The 23,176-nt window shown below is 40.5% G+C and overlaps 1 protein-coding gene across 1 annotated transcript; it reads right to left on the bottom strand.

Moving 5' to 3' along the window:
* Window positions 1-522: 522 nt before the first annotated feature.
* Window positions 523-19,331, bottom strand: LOC119731378 (lactadherin-like). The gene is made up of 4 exons (XM_038204553.1): window positions 18,983-19,331; window positions 6,497-6,631; window positions 1,896-2,104; window positions 523-567 (listed from the first exon to the last, which is right to left on the bottom strand). Exons 1-4 carry the CDS (start codon window positions 19,329-19,331, stop codon window positions 523-525), a joined length of 738 nt encoding a protein of 245 aa, XP_038060481.1.
* Between the last annotated feature and the right edge of the window lie 3,845 nt (window positions 19,332-23,176).

Below are 23,176 nucleotides of genomic sequence, written 5' to 3'. Positions count from 1 at the left end.
AGTCAGATTTGGTTTCCATGTTGTTCGGCTCAGGTCTGGGTCACCAATGTAGGAATTAGTTGTACTGTCCTACTTTAACTCCCGAGTTTATTGCAAGTTAAGTGACTCACCAAGTTGCAGTATGTAAACAGCCAAAACTGGGCCGAGTCCATGCACAACGCAACGCGAACGGGGCGACTGCCCGCGCCGTGAATGCGGGGCGAGTTGGTTTCAACTCACGTGGTGAAAACGCTCACAAAGTTCGGTCAATAATCACTCACAAAAATCCACGAGAGAAACTTGGATTGCTCACTGGAATAGCTCTGCCGATGTTTAATAAATCATGTAAAGAATAGCGTTGATTCTAGCTTGTAACTTCCAAGCGAAATTATAGGAAAAGCACTGTAAATATTGCGTGTGTGACAGAAAATAGCATAGACGAACGATAACGAAACGAAACTGAATGCGTGAAGGTTGACCTCTGAACTAAACATATATACAAGATGCGTTAAAGGCGCAGTGCAGGGTAACTTAAAGTGAACGCTACAGCGTAGTTACCAGGGTGTTCCTGTCCTTGTTACCAGGGAACTGTTCAAAAAAGAAGAATGGTGTGTTCAGGTTGTTGACATTCGAATGGATTCATTATGTCCAGTGGCATATCCAGAGGAGGGGGGGGGGGGGGGGCAGGGGCACCGTGCCCCCCCCCCCGAGGAATTTTTGAAAAAAAATTTGCTCAGTAAGTATTTCCATAAATGTTTAGAGAGTTCTGACATCAACCCCAAAAAAGGAAACCAGCTTAAAAAAAAAGGCATTACAATGCGCTGTGAAAATCGGCACATATTTTCCAGTATGCATAATAAAGGTTTTGAAGAGCGCCCTCATTTGGAAGATGGCCCTCCCCACCACTTTTTGATTTTACGGAGGCCAAGTGTCGGAAGAAAAAAAACCATGTCTACATTTCTCCGTGGATGTGCGGTTCCCCCCTCCCCCCTCCCCCCTCCCCCCCCACACACACCCACATCATGAGCTGGATACGCTACTGATTATGTCGTAACATAGTCAGCAAAACAACTTTTGACATTTTGATATCTTTAAACATTTCAATTAGTCATAAAGACCGACTGGTTCAAACCACCAAATTTGGCATATAGATTGTTATAGCCCTAGAGTAAAAAGTTAAGAAGGGAAGGGTGCCTAATTTACATAAATCGTTAATCCCTACCAAGGGCGGATCCAGATCACAATTTTGGGGGGGGTCCACAAAAATTTTGGTCCCCCAAAAAAGTGGGACAAAAAAATTACGACGTGGGGTTCGGGGCCCGCTTAAGGGCCTCGAAACATTTTTGGATTCTAGATGCTCTGTGGTGCGATCTGAGGCAATTTCTGACCACTTTAACCAATGTTTTTTTTGAGGAAAAGATGGTGGTGTACTCATTGCCTGCCTTTATTGCGATGTCACATAAAAAAATATTTAAAAAATGGTTTCGTTTGGGGGGGGGGCCATGGCCCCCTTTGTCCTCCCCCCCCCCCTCCCCCTCTGGATCCGCCCTTGATACCTACAGTGTAATATATTTTTCCCACTTTTAATTTTTTGAAAAGTATTTTTATTTAATTTTTTGAAAAGTGTATTTTGGGGATTTCACTTACACATCCTTATTCAATAACATTTGCTAAAGCATTTAAGACTGACTGGATAATAATATGAGGACATTGTAACGATCCTAAATGGCTACTTTTATACTCTAAAGTTGCACTCATTAACGCTTTAATATGCAAATTAGGCACTCTTCCCAAAAGAATTTCGGGTGAGCACCCCTTCTAAATATCTTCACTAGGGCTATAAGAATCTATCTGCTGAGTTTGGTGCTTGGGACCAGTCGGTCACGATTCCAACCGTATGCAACCTGACTATATACCTTCATTGGTGTGCCGTCTGCATCAGTCACGTAATGCCAGGACTGACCGTCCTCGCTGTACGTCACTCGGTACTCCGTCACCCTTTGGTTGTTATCTGCGCGCCCCTGGGTGATCAGACCAGTGATGGTGACTGTGCCAACGAAGTCAACCTGTATCCATGGACTGATATTACCAGTGCTGTCATCGTTACGCCACCCTGCAGCGTATCCTGTACAACAACAAAAAACCTAAGATTTCTTACTGCATTCAACGATTTAGCCATATTGCAGGAATCTGGCTCAAATTTGGACTTCGAGGTATGTTTAACAATGATCTTCGCCAATAATCTTTGTCTGACCCAACGCTAGACGACTAAGTTCACTAGCGTATCGTCCACGGGCGTCGCTAGACCATTTTGAAAAAGGGGGGGGGGGTGGTGTCATGAAATTTGCCGACGGACCTTCACACAAAATAATTGATAATTTCCGCCCAAAAGACCCCTTAATTAAATCCATTTCTAATTCCCCCACATCATGTACTATAATGGTTTATTATGTTGATTACTCTGAATGGAATTAATTTTCAGTTATGTTTATAGAGTTCCTCTGACATCAATCCCACTAAGGCCAAAAAAAAGTCTCCGGTTTCTGGTATGCGCGCGCGTCGCCGTAGCCATGCGCGTCGGCAAAATGAAAAAAAAAATTCAATGAAAGATGATGTCTCAAAACCGCCAAACTCACTGGTTTGACAGGAATCCTGCTGCTGCACAATTTTAACGTGTTTTTAGATGGGGTTATGATCGAGAATAAGCTTTATGTGGCCTCTCTGGTCTCCCATAATATCGCCGCACCACTTTTTGGGCAAGCTCCATACCAGAAACCGGAGACTTTTTTTGGCTTAAAGAAAACCCATTCAACAACCATTAAAATGAGCCGTGAAAATCTTCATTTGATATGTAGTATGCATAATAATGGTCAGTTTTGAAGAATGCCCCCATTTGGAAGATGGAAACCAGACCCCCCCCCCCCCCCCCCCCCCGCTTTTTGATTTTACGGAGGGCAAGTGTCCGAAGAAAAAAAACATGTCTACATTTCGGCGCTGATGTGCAGTTGCCCCCCGCCCCCCCCCCCCCCCCCCGACATCAAAAGCTGGATACGCTGCTGGCGTGTACACGCCCACGTAGGCATGCCTTGTGCAGGCCCGATCCCTGATCCCAGCCGGGGGGGGTTCTTTAAAGCTATAGTCCATCATTTGCAGCTATCCAAAAAGTGACTGACTTAATTATTGTTGAAAAAACATACTTGGTTGAAAGATAGCAAGGGGACTAAACTCCCTGTGAAATTATTCTTTCTGCCAAGCTGTCATTTTGAAGAAATCAACGAAGGAATGCCCTTCCAACGGTGCGTTTTAAGAAGCACCGTTAGAAATGTCCGTAGTAGTTCGTTTTTTTAATCAGCGAAGCGCGCGCAAGCGTTGACACGATGCACACGCGCACGCGGTTGCTATCCGGTTCGTTAGTGTGACGTCACCTCCAGCACTTTCTGCACCGTTTGGAACCGGAAGTTAACGCAGCTCGAGCGTTTGCAGCCAATGGGCGCTAGTAATCAGTGGTGCGTGCGCGTGTATGACGTTTTTACTAACGAGCCGGATAATTCGTCGGATCAGTGCGCGACTTCGCGTAGCTGCAATCGGCTCAGTGAAAACGTGTCTCGCTGGACGCTGAATTCAGGCCCATTCAAAACATGATTCAGCAACTTTTGATTTGAAATCGAGATCCTAGAATGCTGTTTTTCTCGAAATATACAGCTGAGCTGAAACTTCATCACCCTTCTTTAGATTTTGAGCACTTTTGTTGCTTCAAACGAACAAAATGCACAAATTACAAATGATGGAATATACCTTAAATCCTAAAGTGAATTTCTGTTATATGCGAGCGGGGAGCGCGAAGCCCTGAAGGCGTGGGGTCCGGGGCCCACCTAAAAGTTCTGGATTTTGTGCTCTGTGGTGCAATCTGAAACATTTCCTAGCCACTTTCCCCTGACTTTTTTATGTGTACGTAGGGTCCGGGGCCAGCCTAAAAGGTCTGGATTTTATGCTCTGTGGTGCAATCTGAAGCATTTCCTGGCCACTTTCCCCTGACTTTTTTAATGCACTGACTCGTGTTTAGGGAGATGGGGGGGGGGGGGGTCATCAAAGTTGATGTATTACATCACAAACATTACATCAAACTGAAGCTCGACACTCTTTCGAGTTTTGCCTTCTTTAGCTTTAGCTTGATCCATGGTTTTGAGTTGTCACTTAGCCGTAGCATTCAACCGCCATATATGAAGCGACCTCTCGCGGCAGCTCGTGCCGACATGACAGACTTGACACAATGTACAATTTTTGTTTGCCAATGAATTCAGAACCGGATGTTAGCTTCGCAGGGTTTTGAGCAACGGTGTCTATTATTTACATTTCTTCTTCTCTCTTTCTTTTCCTTCTTTCTCTATTCTTCACTTTTTTTTGCCGACACCACCATGATTTTACCGACAAAAATGTCTAATGGGGGTTTGAACCCCCCCCCCCCCCCCTGCAGCGACGCCCATGGTATCGTCGGCTCTTCGGGGCCGCATTGCTGGTTACACGTACGATAGCTACAAGCATCACAATGCGCAGCAGGGACCCGTGACCCATATAATTTCCTGATGACATTTTGCCGATATTGTCCGAACATTGACGTCCGCACATTACTTGTAGTGCACAGTCGTAATGGATTAGGTTACTACGAATCAACCACAAATCGAGCAGTAAATCGTGCAACTGAAGGGACATTGCGAATGCGCACAATTGGGCTACAAAACGCATTTTAATGAAATTATATTAAATGGAAAGCCAATGCCAATGTCCCTATAAGGTAACGAGTTGTGGAGGGGCATTCCATATATAAGTCAGAGGGGTGTTTCGTAAAACATGATGTAAAATTGTTGAACAAAATGGTTAGCAACGTCTAGTTTTTGACATTTTTTTTATTTTTGGACCGAAAGGTATTTGTGAATGGGAATAAATGTGTGTTCGGTCGGTATTAAACACTCTGTATAAGACCGGTTTGAGTCTGGATGGGCGATAATTACCCTCGGCTTTGCCTCGGGTAATTATCACCCATCCAGACTCAAACCGGTCTTAAACAGAGTGTTATAATACCTCCCAAAACACACATTTATTCCCTTATTTACAACTGGTTGGTTTTGTGTGATTCTTGCGTGAACCATGCAACAACTAATGTTGGGTGTCAAAATTGTGAGTCTCAAAAATCGAGCTGTTGAGGGCTAGTTGTGAATCCGGCCTGGCACAGTGTATTGCATGATGCGGACGTGCAAGAAACAACATTATGTGTTGGTGTTGTGTGTATTATGTGACGCACACACGACGTGTACTGTACATTGAATGGAAACGGCGGGAAATACGTATATGTATGCCACGAAAGTCCACCGCGTGCGATGTAAACCACTGTTCATCCGTCTTTTCTCAGGAACGGTAAGACATTAGGTTAGTCTCCTTTTCAGACATTTGAAAGAGTATAAAGAAACAACCCTAACAACATAATAATTTCGTGAATTTCAGGCCGAATAATACCCCTTAGTTAAAAGGGCCAGTACCCGATTTAACTAAACGATGCGACGCATCGTCGCAACTCGCGATGCGTCGTATCATCCATTAAGCGAAACTTGCGATGTGTTGAATGCGTTGTATTCAAGTGGTCATCGCCAAATAAGAAGAGTCCTTTTCTTAGCCAGTTTTATGCCTTAATCATTACAAAAACGAGATTATAATACCGAGGCAGTGTGTGTAAAGTTGTAAATAGAAAATTCATTGAATAATTATGAAATAACCTGGAATATTGAAGTTTCAATTTCAAAGTAGCTAAACAGTTCACTGAGAGCTTGTTTTCCTTTAAAATTGCATCACACGGCCGCCATTTTATTTGACGTTTTAACAAATTTTGGGCGGAGATCCGACGACTGATTGTTGAATATCAGATGACTATATACTGTACGCTGACTAAAGACATAAAACAGTCATCAAGTTGTGCTATAAATACACCTACGACGCGTCGAACTTACGACGTGCTTTGTGAAATGGATCGCAGGGCGAGTCACAGCTGCAACGCATCGTAGAGATACGACGCGTCGCAGCGCTGTGAGTTACGAAGAGTTTGATGAAATCGGGTGCAGGTTTATATTTTGGCCATCTCTCAGCCGGGGGGGGGGGGCTAAGATGTCGGCCATCGAGTGACGAAAAACTTTGAAACTCAGTACATGCAAAGAACAACTTACCATGGACATACCCAAGAAATTTCATGACTAAAGGTCAAAGGATTTTGGAATTATGGCAAATTAATTATTCATGCACGAATGCTTTGTGTACACTGCGTTCATGGAGAAATTCAGTTTGCGTCGGAATTTTTTTAAATGTTTTTGGAACATCTCGGGTCGCAATTTTTTTTCTTCAAGGCTATCGCGGAAAAGTTGAGAGGGGGGGGTGCGGATTCCGCCCGGCGCTTTTAGGGTTAAACAACTGTCTTTCCTTTTAAATGACTGTACGAAGTATAACGTGGTTAGTCTCAAATACAAATGCGTACCTTGAATATTCAGTCTGGCCCTGGGTGGGGCGTGGCTAGCGCGGTTTTGATAAAAAGACGAAGCTGTGATGCGTTCATCCGGTATGCGACCATCTTCCATCCCGAGAGGTCCCTCCACAGAGCAAGAAACGTCACCTGAGGAAAAATGTGCGATTGTTTCGAGAACAGGTTTGTGCCAAATCCCATTTTAATAAAAAAAAGAAGAAGAAGGAAATAGTAATGGGTCTTTTTCCGCAACCCAGAGTCTCTAGCAACAAAAGGATCTTATGATGCTAAGATGAGTGCTTGCAACGTCTATTAACATATGAAAGGGCGCCCTCTATCTTGTCCGCCCTTACTGGGACGCATAATTATGAGTCCCCCCATTTCCGTGTCGCCGCCGCGCTATTATCGATCGGTACTACTGATGGCGGGTGCATCCATGATCGCAGAATAAAATTGAATGAAGTAGCACACGATCAACACCAAAATTATGTATTTTAGTCCATACTATTTTCTTTAGTTTGATCTCTCATATCATATTTGTGGTGTGATTATTTTACTTCAAGAAGTTATTTCGATAATTATAAAATAAAGAAAAACATCCTGGACATGTCAAAAATACTATTTTATGCACGAAATTTGGACAGTCAAGACAAACGTCAGAGAAAACGGTAACGTCGGACCACACACTACAGCGATATCGACATCGTGCATGAGCTGCCACGCTGGTCATTAGTCTGCTTGCGCTAATTAAAAAAGCGTTTACATGTTCCAGATACATGACCATCAACAACGTCTGCATATAGTGCCCAACTAAATTTAGTACAAAATGTAAGGGAGCCCAGAGAGGCCACATAAAGCTTATACTTGATTGTAACCTCATGCCTGCCTCGTCTCCTTCCTAAATGTCAATTGCGTTTGCATGAGTCGAGATGATAATTGTTCTAAATTTGCATGTTACAACTCGCGACACAAAGGTCAGGTCATCCACACCAGATGCGAGATGTGAGATGGCAGATGGGGAACACCTTAGTAGCGCAAATTTCACTTTAATATTGCGCCTAGGCTCGTTTGAACGAGAGACAAATAAGTCATTTATAAGACAAATATGTCGTTAAAGCCAGATAAAAAAAGTCGTTTAAACCAGATAAAATCCGTCGTTTAAACGATATAAACAAGTCGTTTAAACGAGATAATTTATCGTTTAAACAAGATAATAAGTCGTTCAACCGAGATAATAAGCAGTTAATTAAGATAATAAAACGAGATATTATGTCGTTTTTTGCTTGTTTGTTTGTTTGGCAGCAATACCGCTACGTTCTACAAAAACGCAGAGCCAGGCCATGTTTTTTTTTGTTTTTTTTTAATTTACTCGCTAGCGGTTTTGGCGCAAAATTCGGCGCTGCAATGACATGAGACAAGCCAAATGCGCGTCAGTATCAGATTTGTTTTCTGAAACCGGCATTTTTTAAAGGGATATTACGTTCTCGAATGCGCCAAGTTGGGCAACAAAATTGGAAAGAGCATTTAAAAAAAGGATATAAATATCGACACCATAACCATTCTTTAAAAGTCAAAATTATGTGCCACACTCGCGCAACGTGTACCGTACATTGAATGGACACGGCTGAAATGTCCGCCGCGTCCGATCCACGCGATGTAAACGACCGTCCCCCTTCTTTCTTTAGAACTGTAAGACATTAGAATAGTTTCCTTTCAACCAGACCTTTGAAATAGGATAAGTATTAATCAATCCAAAACATGACATTTTCGGGGATTCTAGGCCGCAATTCCCATTAGAAACGCTAAAAACCGCGAATTCACGAGAAAGTTGCATGCCCTATTTCAATGATTTTGACTCGCCAGGGGGACTTTAATAGTTCTGATTGATTGATTAATTGATTTGGTTGATTACCATTTATTATTATTATTATTATTATTTATTTGGCCAACAAATGAACAAAAGTACAATGACAAAGCAAATAAAAAGTAAAAAGTAAACAAAGATTGGAAATTGAAAAGTAATACCATACAGACTGAAGAATGCGAGTAGGAATGGGTCGGGGGAGGGGGGAAGGAAGGGAGGGTGGACAGTTTGACAGGGGAGAGGAGATAGAGGGACAGAAAACAAAAACAATACAACATTCCAAACCGGCCAGGGTAAACAAAAGTGTACTAAAACACTGTAGCCTTAAGGCCTGCCAACACATGTTCGAAATGTCTACACAAAAATTAAATAGTATTCAATGTAAATATAAATATATAAATGAAAAACAAACAAACAAACAAACACCCCAACAAAACAAAACAAAACAAACTAAATCAAAACAAAACATAAACAAAAAAAAGCACACACACACACAAAGAAAACAAAACATACCAAAACAAAACAAATAAAAACACAAATTTAGTTAGAACAAAATGGCTCACGAGTAACAGAGCATGTCTACTAACAATAAACAAAAACTAACAAAGACAACTATTCAAACTGACCAACAAATAAACTGGAAATGAGCAAACAAACAATACCCCCAATAAAAAAAAACATAAACCCAGCAAGCAAACTAGTACCCCATCAGACCGACACCCCATAACCCCACAAAAAAACCTACAAGCAAACAAAATACAAACAAACACACATTCCCACAACCCAACAAACGAACACCCAGACAACCCGACAAACAGACCCCCCCAAAAAAAAAACACAAAACAAAACAAAACAAAACAAAACAAAAAAAACAAAAAAAACAAAAAAAAAAACACAACAAAATGAAATAAAAATAAAACCAACCAAACCAAAAAACAAACAAACAAACACCCCCAACAAAACAAAACAAAACAATACAAAAAAAAACAAATAAACAAAAAAACAATACAAAACAAACTAACAAACAAACATCCCAACAGTCCTAACAAACATATCAGGTAGGCAGTGTCGTGGTTTTTGTGCTCAAAATACATTCAACTTTATATTACAAACATTAAACTATACCACATAATTTAAGTTAATTCCCCTTGAAATATCTCCCTAAAAAGTAAAAGTCATTAACAAGACAAAAGAATTATATATTACACTGTAATGTAACAAGTGCTTTGACTAGCCCGCCGCTGCATTTACTCGCATTTGGCTAGCGGGCTACCACTAAGCTCGAACCATTAATATGCCTACATGACAATCTCCCCTCCCCCCCCCCCGGAGATTCGTCTGTCGACGCAGCTGTGCCCTCCAAATCCTGACTAGAATTCGCCACCATTGGTGCGTATCCGATGGGTTACCCCAAGGGAGTACCAAAACTCTGTGATGAAAAAAACATACGTTCATGGAGTAATTTGATTTAATTTATTTATTTTTATCGATGCCTACTTGACATTTGGGTGAGAAGACGAGGCAGAAAGCTAGCAATATTAATGGTTTTGCCTCTTTTGTTTATTTTCCCGGAGTGGCTGCATCATAAATGAAAGACGAGGCTTACTTTATGATCAAATTGATGAGAGGAAAAATATTACCAGAAAGGCCTTGGCAATGTTACATTTTAAGATACTATAGGTTTTCCCGGCAATTTAAAAACATTTTCATTCAAATTCACCAACTCTAACATTCAATTTCGTTCGAGAAAAATGTCAAATGCATTAAGAAAACCACACATATTAGTCATTTACCATTCAATTTCAAAGTTTGGTCACCCTCTTTAGTCACCGGGTCGAGAATATTCGACATTACAGATTAAATTCGTCTAAGCTGTTTCCGAATGGTAGCATTCAGAGATAGAATTCGTCTTATATAGATCAATTAGACGAATTTGAAAGGTTTGGCGTAGACGAGACGAGATAGAATACTCCCGGACGAAAACGTGTAGTACTAGCAGAATTATTTTAATGCGCAGAATAAGTTGTTCATTGTTTGAATTTGCTTGTATGAACTGAATTTGAAATTGTCTGACAAAAGACAAAATTAAACATTGGAAGTGCACTAAATGGATGTTGATGGACGAATTTGAATATTAGAAACAGTGAATTCGAATGAAGAACGTTTTGAAATAGCCGGGAAAACCTATCATAAAAATAGTGACAACCGTGGCCCAATTTTTTAATTTTAATTTGAATCGACAGTGATATTTGTCTTATTATAGGTTTTCCCGGCCAATTTCACCAAGTTTTTATTCATTTTTACGCTAGCTTTTTCGATTTAGATTTACATTGAAAGATCACGCAGATCGGCATTTCACAATTAAAAAGAATCATTCAATTTTACTATCGTCCCCATCAAAGATGCGTTCATATTAAAAGTATCGCGTTGTTCATTCAATTTCGTCTAAACCAGCATTAAGGGGTTGATCGGGCATTCGTTTTCATTAATGGGCAAGCATATTTCACATTTTGTCAAACATAAATAATGAAAGGTTGCGGAAACACCATGTGCGAATAATTTCTCAACTAAGAGAAGTGTTCTGAAAATGTGCTCGATGTGCAAAACTCACGCGAAATTTAATGGCTGATAATGAAACTGATTAAAACAATTCGGTTAATTCATTTTAGATTAAAAATGAAGAGATCACGCATACCGTCATTCGACCATCAAAAAGAAAAAGTTTATTTTCACTATCCTAGCATTATGAAAGTATCGTCTTGTTCATTGAATTTCGTCTAAACCAACAGTAAGGGTTGATCGGACTTTTATTTTCATTAATGAGCAAACATAATATTTAACATTTTGTCAAGCATATCTTAACTTCCTGCCTGTCTGTATTCCTATAAAATTCTTAGTAATCTCAGCGTAAATCATATTGTAGTTTTTACTAAAACGATACTTTTTGAATCTGAGTGAAAGACATTATCAGTGTGTGCAAGATATGCATCTTTCAGACATTTCATAAACTGAATATTTGAATATTTGGTCAAGTGCAACTTGGAAAAAATTATTGCAACACTTTAATCATACATGTACAACACCAAAGATAAATAAAACAAAAGAAAAAATCTTTTGTAAATAGCCCTAGTGGCGGATGGAGGTGGCAGTGTGCATTTCAGTAATTATTTATCGTATAGAATTTAATGTTTTCTTCCTTTGTAAGTAGCCCAAAATGACGGATGGAGGTGGCAGTGCACATTTTGATGATTTTAGTTTGTGTTGGTAAATAGCCCTAATGGCGGATGGTGGCAGTGTACATTTGAGTGATTATTTATTTTCTGGACGTTTATATAATTGTAAATGGCCCTAATGGCGGATAGTGGCAGAGTATATTATAGCGATTATTTATTATCATTATAACGATTATTTATTATCTAGAATTTTATATGTTTTCCTTTGTAAATAGCCCTAATGGCGGATGGAGGTGGCAGTGTACATTTGAGTGATTATTTACAGTGCTGGAGGACTCGAGTCCCGATTTTTAAGGACTCGGACTCGGATAGTGGGACTCGGACTCGAACAATGAGGACTCGACAATCTTGAGGACTCGGCCCGAGTCTAGAACAAAAACCCCACATATTTTACCTATAACTTTACTGCAATTTCATGTTAAGAAGACGTAGTTTTTGGTTTTCAAGATAACGTGTCGAGAGTCGCTCCAACTTGAACGCGCCGCCTCGCCTACGTACGTAGCTAGCCATACGTGACGTGAACTCGTACGGTCCATATTGCGTGATACGGATACTGTGCTCGGTGTAGTCACGGACGTCTGCAACGCGAGTGCCCGTGACGAAAGACTCCCTAACGACACCACAGAACCAGACTAATCCCTTACTCGGGAGGTAACACACTGAGTATACAGTGTTTAAACGTCGGTGAAGGGCAAAACCTAATTTGATTTGTATTACCCCGGCGCAAAAAAAATCCGTCTTATAATATTTTATGCAGTGCCCGCTGCTAGTACATCGGATTCGAACCAGCCAACCGATCCCGTTAGCTCGGTGGTCGAGTGATAAGACATCTGCACTAGAAAGCAGGAGGTCGTGGGTTTGAGTCCCACCCGAGTGATTCTTTCCAACTTTCACTCGGGAGGTAACATACTGAGTATACAGTGTTTAAACGTCGGTGAAGGGCAAAACCTAATTTGACAGACTAATGAGACTGTGCTTAATTGGCAAGTTCACTGGCCCGATGGCTTGCATAACATGATTGAATGTTAAATTTCTATATTGTACAGCACTTTCTTAATTTGTACACCCTGCGAACATTCTCATACATTTATCGGCTAAAATATTGCGTGCGCTAGAATTTAAATGAAAATCCTTTGCAAAACGATGTGTCAATTGGCTTCAGTTCGAGGTTTGGGCGCACGCAGTGCCTACGCAGCACGCACGCGCACATACTGAGCAGTCTATCCGATCATCCCGCAGATCGTTGGCAACACGTGTTCAACTTCTTGTCGACTGCCGAGGAAGCTGACTTACCACTCCATACCACAGATCATGTCAGCGCTTCCTGAGTGATCAAGTATGGATTTACCAATCACAAGAAGTATTCGTGCCACAAAACGGGCAAGAAGAGACATTCTGCAAACTGTAACCTTTGCAAAGCCACGATTTCTGAAATTAGTGACCATGGAACTACCTCCACCTTCATCCGTCATCTGCAGCGTGTACAGAAATCCTGGTATAAGCCTGAGAAACTTCGTAAATGATGGGATAGATCCAGTTGTGGGGGACCTTTATTCCCCCTCCCAAATGTTTGAATCATTTGTGGTGGGCGCTTACACAATTCTGTGAAATTGTTTACTAGTATACCCCATCAAGTGCACCAGTGGAGGGTATTTTCAGTCATGGGGGTATAATAATGCGTCCCCATCGTGCCAGCTTATCTTCCCGCATGTTGGAAATGCTTATGTTTCTAAGATGTAATGAGCATGTTTAGTTTAAATCTTAATTAAGCCAGAACACAATTTTCATACTTGTGACCTGGCAAGGCATTCTGAGTACAAGCAGTGACAATTTTCCAGCAACATCTTTTTTTAAAGAGGATCGGAATTTGAATTTCAATATTTTAAGGTTTTTTTTACACTTGGAAAGCCTTTTAAATCCTAAAGTTCACTTAAAAAAAATATTGAGGGCGAAACCTTTTATGAATTTGGTTAAAATGTATACTACACATTACCTTTCACCTTTGCTTTGTATTAAAAGGGGTCAAACAATCAACTTTGTCCTGGTTCTCATCCACGATGATGTGTATTTGAGATTCACAAAAGGACGCGGACTCGGAGACAAGGAGTCGGACTCAGACTCGGACTCGGATACCAAGGACTCGGACTCGGATGGGGTGGACTCGACCATAGCACTGATTATTTATTACCTAGAATTGTTTTCTCTTTCAGTCGTACTTGGTCATCTGCAAAGAGTTGCTCATGTTCTGGCAACGGTTCCAGCCCTACTTGGCCTAGCTGCGCAACGTTGTAAAAAAATTTAACATCTTGGAGGAATATAGGCCTAATATCTGCATAATATACGACGGATGTTTGCATATGATTTGTTCATTCGTGAAACAATCAATGAATCACCTCTACCCACCATTTTGAAACAGTTTTAGCTGACTATCTATGTGAGGTAACTTCAGGGGCGGATCCAGGATCTTCCGAAGGGTGGAAGGGCGTGATTTTTTTAAACCTGTAGGGGAAGTTTTGTCGTGATACACCAACGTGCGAAGCCACGGCGTGGGGTTCGGGGCCGACTTATGGTCCCAAAATTGTGAACTCTAGAAGCTCTTTGGTGCATTTTAGAGCAAATCTTGGGATCTTTGAGGTAGATTTTTCCTCAAAATTCAGAGGAGATAGATAACATTTTTTTTTAAATAAAAATATAATAAACATTTCACAAACATAACAATTTTCTGAACTGGAAAAGTTCGGATGAAAAGTAAGTTTCAGATTAAAACAAATTAAGCAAAAAAAAACAAAATTCTGCTTCCTATTACATGACCTTCCAAAAATTAGGGTCGTTAGGTCGGAATTTATTTTTATTTCGTCAAAAAAATATTTTGTGCTGATTGAAATAATGGAGCATACCAAGGAATCATGCATAATTTGTGCCTTAATAATGTTCATTCGCACCACAAAAGCAATCGAGACTGTCCATCAAAAGTGATAAAAACTTGCCTCACCTAATATGAAAAACATATATTTAAGGTGGATGATTCTTAAAAATAATGGAGAATTTAAGTCCTCCACCCCACTATGCTCAACGTTAGTCACCGTCAGCCGCCAGCCAGCAGTGGCCGTACATCGCCTCGCGCACACGGCTCACTGTCAGTGTGCATACCTGCACTGTGTATTTTTAGCGGACTTGGCAACGAACCCACGTGCTGTGGCCAAACATTTTTTTCAGAAACACGCAAACGGTGTATCAAGTACGTATGAGCGGAACAATCTCGTTATAAATATGTTTTAATGGAAAATACATACACAGAAAAGAGAGATCACCTTCTGGGAATAAATTGGAATAAATTCTCTTTCTCCATCGATGTTTATTAATTATTTGGTTCTGTCACGTTATGTGGGTCGTTGTCAGTGGTTCCGGTCCTACATTATAGCTTTGATTCTGTAAGCACACGGTGGGAACCAGTGAATAGCGATGGCACTACACTGCACTGCCATGCTATGCCGCACGGAACATCGTATACGCGTACAGCGGCATGGCTTTGGGGCATTTTGATCACAAATGCATCAAAAGTTTAGGCTTTTTCGTCAAGATTTAGCATGTCAAGATGAAATAATTTTTTTAACGATTTTAGTGCCATATGTAATGCCAGCGTATCGGGCCGATACGCACGCATAACCCAATATGAGTCTATACATGGCTTTAACTCAAACTCTAGTTTTCTTACACACGGAGTACCCCAAGGCTCAATTTGAGGACCTTTGCTTTTTATAATATATAGTAATGATTTTACAAAGTCTTCTAACTTGCTCTCCTTTATATTGTTTGCTGATGACTCTAATTTATTCTTTTCCCATAGCAACCTCAATTACCTCACTGACACTGTTAACACCGAACTTATATCTGTTTCGAGTTGGTTCAGACTTAATAAATTATCCTTAAATATTTCCAAAACTAGCTTCATGTTGTTTAGTAACTCTGTCAGTGAACTACCCTGTAATATTATGATTGATGATTCTGTGATTATCAAAACTGATTGTTGTAAATGTTTGGGTTTGTTTATTGACTCAGGGCTAACATGGAAAAATCATGTTGATCATTTATGTAAAATCATTGCAAGAAACGTAGGTGTATTAACAAAATTAAGCATTTTTCACCAGTAAACGTTTTGGAATCTCTTTATAACACCCTAATTGTCTCTCATCTTAACTATGGTTTACTTGCTTGGGGTAGTAGTTCTGCTACAAGACTACTTCTATAACAGAAAAGAGCCTTGCGTGTAATTAATTTTGCCGACTTCTATGAACACACATATCCCCTTTTTATAAAACATAAAACTTTAAAACGTAATGATATGTATAACGTTCAGCTTGGGTCTTTAATGTATCAATCTTCTCGCAATACTTTACCATCTTCCATTAATAGTATTTTTAGCCAGAAAAGTGAATTTCATTCTCATTGGACTCGCCAAGCTTCTAATTTTTATATTCCATTTAGTCGTACCTCTCTTGCTCAAAATACTGTTAATAACAAGGGACCCAAGCTGTGGAATTCGTTCTCTACACAACTCCAAGCTTCTACCAATCTAATAATAATAATAATAATAATTTGGGAGGCTAATCATCCTTACTCGCAGCTGGGATGCTGAATTGCGAAGGACGTGGCTACAACGTGGTCGGGCCGCTGGCACGTAAAGGCGCCTATGGCGACCCATATAAGACCACGGAGCACAGCCTGAGATCGAAAGTGTTTGATTTTTCCGGAGGGAGGAAAACCGGAGGGCCCGGAGAAAAACCCTCGTGGCACAGGAGAGAACCAACGCACAACTCTACTCACATGCGATCCGCGGCCAGGATTCGAACCGTGGTCACCTTGGTGAGAGGCGAGCGCTTTACGCACAAGCCACCCGTGCCACCTTTTAAACGTCTTTCCACTTTTAAACGCCTATTAAAATCAGTCTTAATTCAAACTTGTTATTAATTTATGCCAGTAGATATATGTTGTTACATGTAGATTGTAGAATATCCATTATTGTATTGCTCATTGCTGACCTGACTAGTTAAAATGATCTGTATTGTATTGTTTGTTTGTCCGTTGTTTACGTCTGAATGTGTATTGTGTTTAGGTATGTTGCTTTTCTATGTAATTACTTTAAATACAGCATGCTCATTGAGCCCTACCTCGTTTGACTGACCATTTAATAGTGTTCATTGTAAGTTACTTCCTTTCCCTTGGTTTGGGCTCAATGAGCATGCCTGTCTGGGGCCCATGCTTAAAAGCTCTACTTCTTAATGGGCCCCTCTGCAGTGTCTCTAAAATATCAGTTTTGTTGTATTATTTGTAATTCTTTTCTGCTATGCAATTATTTTATGTCATTTATAGATTTGACGCTGTGGAAATAAATAAACCTTGAACCTTGAACCACGTTTGTACGTGGGGAGAACATCTTGTTGTTTTATCTGAAGGAAAGGGGGCGTGCGCCCTCAACTCCCCCCCCCCCCCCGCTGGATCCGCCCCTGACCTTACAATTCTGTCACAGGTACAATGTAAAAGCCACCTCAAATAACTGCGTCATGCCATAATTTGTTGAGCAATCCACAGACTTACGCACTGAGAAACTTTCTTAAAATTGTCGTGACTGAAATGTTGCGCAACGTACACTATAAATAGTGGCCCGAGTGTTCTTTGTCATCGCATAAGGTTACATGAAATCGGCTGCAGGAATGAGATTGTCAAATAAAAAAGTCTGAAAATTGAAAGGTGTGAAAGATGCGTATCTGTCTATGCATTTTCATGAAGGACCAAATATAACTGTGTGAACTTGAATTATACTGGGTTAGTCAAAAAAAAAGTGACCTGGATTAATGATTTTGTATCTTAAAACCTATGTAATTTGACACACTAATGAAGTACGTTTTAAAAGAGCATTTTTTTTAAATAAAAAAGACAAAGGCAAAAGTAATGCACAAGCCAAAATGACAAAACATAATGAAAAAATTGCTACACTGCAATTAAGTAAGATCGATTGATAAAATTGATAAAATTGACCTTAAAAGATGACACAGCCACCAGGAATAAGATATTGCACGAAGTACACAATAGACCCAGACATAGTATGATAGTGCATAAAGCACACTAGACCCAGACATATTATGAAGATCAAGAATTTAATAAGCATGGTCTTGTATACTCATCTGAAAAGGTGGGTATATTAAAATAGCTTTAAAAAAATAGCAATTGTGAAGTTACAGGCCCCGTACCACACTCATTACAATGTTAGTGACGTTTAAAATAATAATATGACATGTTTGCTTAAAAAAAACTGTGATAAAAATCACACAACGTAACGTGAAAAGATGGTTATCGGCGCAATGTACTGTGAAAAAGCAGAACCGCGTTCATGTCGCTACGCAATGCATTAGCTGAAAATGCGTAGAAAAATGTCTAGTGGATATTATGCCGGATCCGGTTTTCTGGGTGCACTCCAGTAAATAGGCCAAATATCCGTCCGCCGAGCTCATGAATACAAGTTATACACTCAAATTCGTCTATATTAGAGAGTTCTGAGAGCCATGGAATGGGGAGATTGAAGAAATATGGCAATACACCTCTGGCCCGGACTTTTTTTAGCCATGTTGTGGAGGGATCCCTTTTTGAGATGGCTTCTTTTTCACTTTGGGAAATATCACTAATTTTAGGGGTCGTCTTCTTTGGATGAGAATGTCTCGAAAAGTCATCGGTCAACCCAACAAAAATTAAAAATAAAATGAAATTTGACATGTTCATTATCATTTTTCTGTGCAGCGTGAAAACATGCGAGAGTTTTGAGTATTTTTAAAAGAATTTTGAAGTATGGGCATTTACACTGTTGTCTATTGGACATTTATTTGATTGGGTGCACCCCTATACGATGTTAAGCCGGGTGATCTTACAGCGCCCTCCTTGACGCATAATTATAGACGAAGACTTTTCTGCAACTATGCAAAAAAGCAAAAACCAAAAAAAGCCAAAAAAATGGGAAGAAAAACAATGGCTTTTCAGTTGACGGCGGGAAAGCCAATCTGCAAAGTTGGCGGAAAAGCCTGAATACGAAAAGTTATTGCATTTTAAGAAGTTCGAATCATGGGAAAAACTCCATTGCACGGTCCTTTAAATGTCTATTTGATAAGATGAAGCTCGACTTTAATTCTGATATAGAGACTAACACTATAGTTACGTGGCCTCCTAATTTGCATACGGATCGCAAAACGTCAGCAAACAGATCATTTTAGAAATCTGGTTTTGCAATGAAATGATTGCAATAAAAAAACTCAAGTTAGTAATTTGGCACAACCACCACATTTCTGAGATTTCCCTGTAAGACATCATGCTATAGTTGCACTTTTAACAGATTAATTTTGGAGTAGAATTACTTACCTCGTTTACCACGGCACTGGGCTCTGAAAGACGCGAAAGCCTTGTTACGAAGTGCGGTCAGATCATCGCCGGGTGCAGCCTGGACCATGGCACTACACGTGTTCCCTCGTACAGGTAGAATAAAGAAGGAACTAAAAAGCCCCAGAGTCCAACTGAAGACCCACATTTTACGCGGGTTTTTCATGACCAGCCAGCAGGTCTTCACTTTGATATCTGCGATCAAAACGGGCAGAGCACCACTCCCTGGCACGATGAGCCTAATGTTTGGGATATCGCTTGCTGTCGTCACATAGTTTCCACGGTAACCGTAACAATGGATATTGTTTGGAGTTGGTTCATCGACGATCATGACAGAGCGAAACCCAATGTCATGTGACGCTCGTTTTTTTAATTTATTTATTGTTTTCCCCGGAAGAAATATGTTATTCAACCTCAAAGCAACTTCTCAGCTATACAGAAACTACTTAAGAAACCAAAGCAATGCCGCAAAATGTCTTGACCTATAATACATTTGGAATACAGAGTTAGTTTTGACACAGTACTTCAAAGGAGTCTCATTTTGTATAACATTTTGCAGTAGATCCATTTGTAATCGAGATGTACTTTTCCAAACTAAAATAACGTTTTAAATCAAGATTCAATAGTGCAAGGGATGATCTGCTATCGTTCATCTTCATCTTATAAATGTGAAAACGACACAAAATAAGGATCAGGTTGAGAGCAATCCACGATATTTTTTTAAACTTATGCCGAAAAGTATAGCCTCATCGTCTAAGTGTATGTTTAAATTAAGAGTCCTCTCAAACCAATCATTAACCTGGGTCCAAACACAGATGAAATCTCACACCTACAAAATAGATGAACAAGCGTTTCGCACTCTAAGATATAGAATATCTATGTAACGAACCGGATAGGGCGCTTGCGCGCTATGCACGTCAAGTCACGTACAAACATGCGTACGAACATTTTTTTCTTGCGCGATGCCTGTACGATATGGATTACGGTAGCCTCGTTTTTCGCCCGGTTGTAAAGGGACGAAAGAGGTACGTGCATTTAATATAAATCCTTGCTAAATAACGCAACGTCGAAAAAATTGTGTTGGAAAGGATTGATTCTTCAAAAAACCAACTTTGAACATTTTAAACATGGCGTCGCGCGTTAGATACATCGACTGCAGTCCTAGTTTAAATGTGCCAATTTTTGACACATTTAAATGAGACAATTCCAGTGGTTAAGATCGCGCAAGGCATGATGGTAAACAACATGGCGCAGCAAGATCGTACCCATGGAAACGAGGTTGCCCAGCAGGCTTCACTTTGTAATTCTACACAGCCTATGATTGCACACCAGTAAATAGGCCAAATATCCGTCCGCCGAGCTCACGAATAAAAGTTGTACCCTCAAAATATTCTATATTAGATCTAGAGAGATCTAGATCTAGATCTGAGAGCCATGTAATTGGGGAATTGAAGAGATATGGCAATGCACCTCTTGCCCGGACTTGGGGCTTCCAATTCTGAGACTTGTGGATGCAATTGGGCCCGAAAGTGGCGCTATTTAGCCATGTTGTAAAGGGATCGTTTTTCAAGCCGTACTAAAGCTGTACTGAATTTCGAGTTTTCCATTTGTTTGTGCACAAACGTGGATCCGCCCATCAGGCTTCACTTTGTACAGCGAGTTAGCACTGTAGTAATTCAATATAGCTCTATGTATTCTATTATATAGACTAATCCGGCAACAGCCATTTTTTTCTGGTGGCACCAGGCTCGCGCGAGGCGCGTAAATGCGAGCTGCTTTCATTTATAATGCAGCAATTCCGAGGAAATGCACAAAAGGAGGCCCAACGATTAACCGCCTGCTCCCTGCCTTGTGTGGGCTCCAAAATGTCAACTGGAGCCCCGATGACAAGAAATTAATGAACTTCCATCCACCATTACTATTGTATAGTTTCACTGATGCGTGAAGCCAGCAGACACAAGTCCAAAGCGGCTTATACTCCCCGTACTGTTTTTCAGCACAGAGTACGCGTAACCCTTGATGTAACCCGTCTGAAACGCACCCACAATGGCGATTTCTAGTCAAGATGAGGAGGGGACACCGGCGTCGCCAGGTTAATATAATGGGGGGGGGGGTTAAGGCATCATAGATTGAACATTTCTGGGTCTTAAAAATCGTTTTGTCAAGACTAATATTAACAAACTTAACAAGCTTCAGTTCTTATGTTACCTTTCCTTCCCTAAATGTCGCTCCTTCCGTCAAGCAACTTTACCTTCGAAAATCAGAAAATAATGTTCATCAAGGTATGGTCTATAATATAACAGTACGAACATGATTGTTCATTTTGTTCATGAGTTATGAATTAATAAATCTTGTCATATTTAAACTAAACTTGCTTGTAATTTGATACCTATGACGTCATCATGACGTCACTTCTGTCTCAGGCCGGTTCATACTCAATGCGAATGCAAACGCAAATTGGTCATGGCAAACGTTCGCGCTGCGATTTCGCAAAAGGTGAGCCTATTTGAACTCCGGCGAATTTTGCCGCGAACGTTTCATGACTCCAATTTCGCATTTGCATTCGTGGTCGGTTCATACTTCATGCGATGCGAATTTGACGTCACGAAGCATTCGCTACGAAATTAGCCGGAGTTGAAATGTGCTTTTAAATTGCCCTGACGTCACAAATTCGCTATCGCGTTCGCTTTTCCTGCCGAGTATGAACCGGCCTTAAACCGGCCTCAACATCACATCGGTTATTTTATCCCGACTGACCTTTGATCTAGACTACTTCGTCGAAATACCAAAGTGCTTTACTGAGGTTATTCGAAATACTTTTTTTAGCAATATTTTCCATCAACATGTATTATTTTATAATGATTGTGTACCTGAATGCAAACTTCAAGACCGGTAGAATCGGGTTAACAAGAGAGTAACTGAGACTTTGTGTGTAAAATTAACTAATTGAACGTAAAGACAAGGCTTTCGTGCCCAGATATTAAGGCTAGACTCGAAAGTCACAAGAAGCAGTAATATTTGAAAGAAGTAGCAATATTCAATCGGCATGAGACAGTGAAGTACTGAAAAGGGGGTAAGACAATCGTTTCTTAATGAATATGAAGACAAACATTTGCTAAATGCCTTTTGGTGTATGAAGCATCCTAGAAAGACATCCCTTTTCGAAAATAAGACAAACATCTTACATAAAAATCGAAATAGTGGGCCTTGATCACAACAATTTGTTATTAGTATCATTGAACGGTTCGTTGTCATTACCTTTCTGGTAATTTTTCTGTCGTAAATTGAATCATAAAATGAGCTTTGTTCATTTATAATTCAGTAACTCCGGAAAAATACAACAAAGAAGCACAACCATTAATTGCTAGCTTTCTGCCTCGTCTTCTCGCCCAACATATGGTCAATTAGGCATAATAAATTAGACTTAAATTATTAAGTTCAGTTATTCATTGTATTTCAGTTGTATAGTTCGCTGAAGCGCAAAGCACAGAGTACGCATAACCCTCGGTGTAATCCGTCTGTGATACGCACCAATGGCGGCGATTTCCAGTCAGGATTTGGAGAGAAATTGGTGTCAACAGATGAATCTCCAAGGGGAAGGCGAGGGGGCCGGGGGGTGATTGCCATGTAGGCACATAAACTGAACATTCAAGTCCTGGGAGTTTTTAGACTTTATTGTTTAAAAAGTGCACCAAACGCATCAAGCAATGGTTGGCACAAAGTGTTTCGTTTTTTTGTCCCCTATTTTTACTTGTTACATGATTTCCCCTCTGGAAAAAGGTAAGGGGTCTGGTTGACGGGGATAGACGAAGTTTACCCAAGTAGTGTCGAGCCCCATCACCATGCGTTTCTTGGGATTGCTTCAAGACATTTCATGCGAAGTAGCAACATGGAAAAGGCGCCGTCGTGAGCACCCTCATTTGGATTCGTTTCGCATTCGCATTCGTGTGAAGTATTATGGTCGGTTCATACTTCGTGCGATGCGAATTTGACGTCACGAAGCATTCGCTACGAAATTCGCCGGAGTTGAAATGTGCTCAACTTTTAAAACTGCCGTGATGTCACAAATTCGCTACCGCGTTGGCTTTTCGCGCCAAGTATGAACCGGCCCTAAATTAGCCTTTAGTCAAGTCCCACGCGCTTATACCCGGACCATCCGGGCACGTAACGCATCCC

This window comes from Patiria miniata, unplaced genomic scaffold (genome assembly GCF_015706575.1).
Source record: "Patiria miniata isolate m_02_andy unplaced genomic scaffold, ASM1570657v1 HiC_scaffold_23, whole genome shotgun sequence".
Taxonomy (NCBI): Eukaryota; Metazoa; Echinodermata; class Asteroidea; order Valvatida; family Asterinidae; genus Patiria; species Patiria miniata.
Note: the sequence above shows the minus strand (reverse complement) of the source record. Positions and strands in the feature narration are given on the sequence as shown.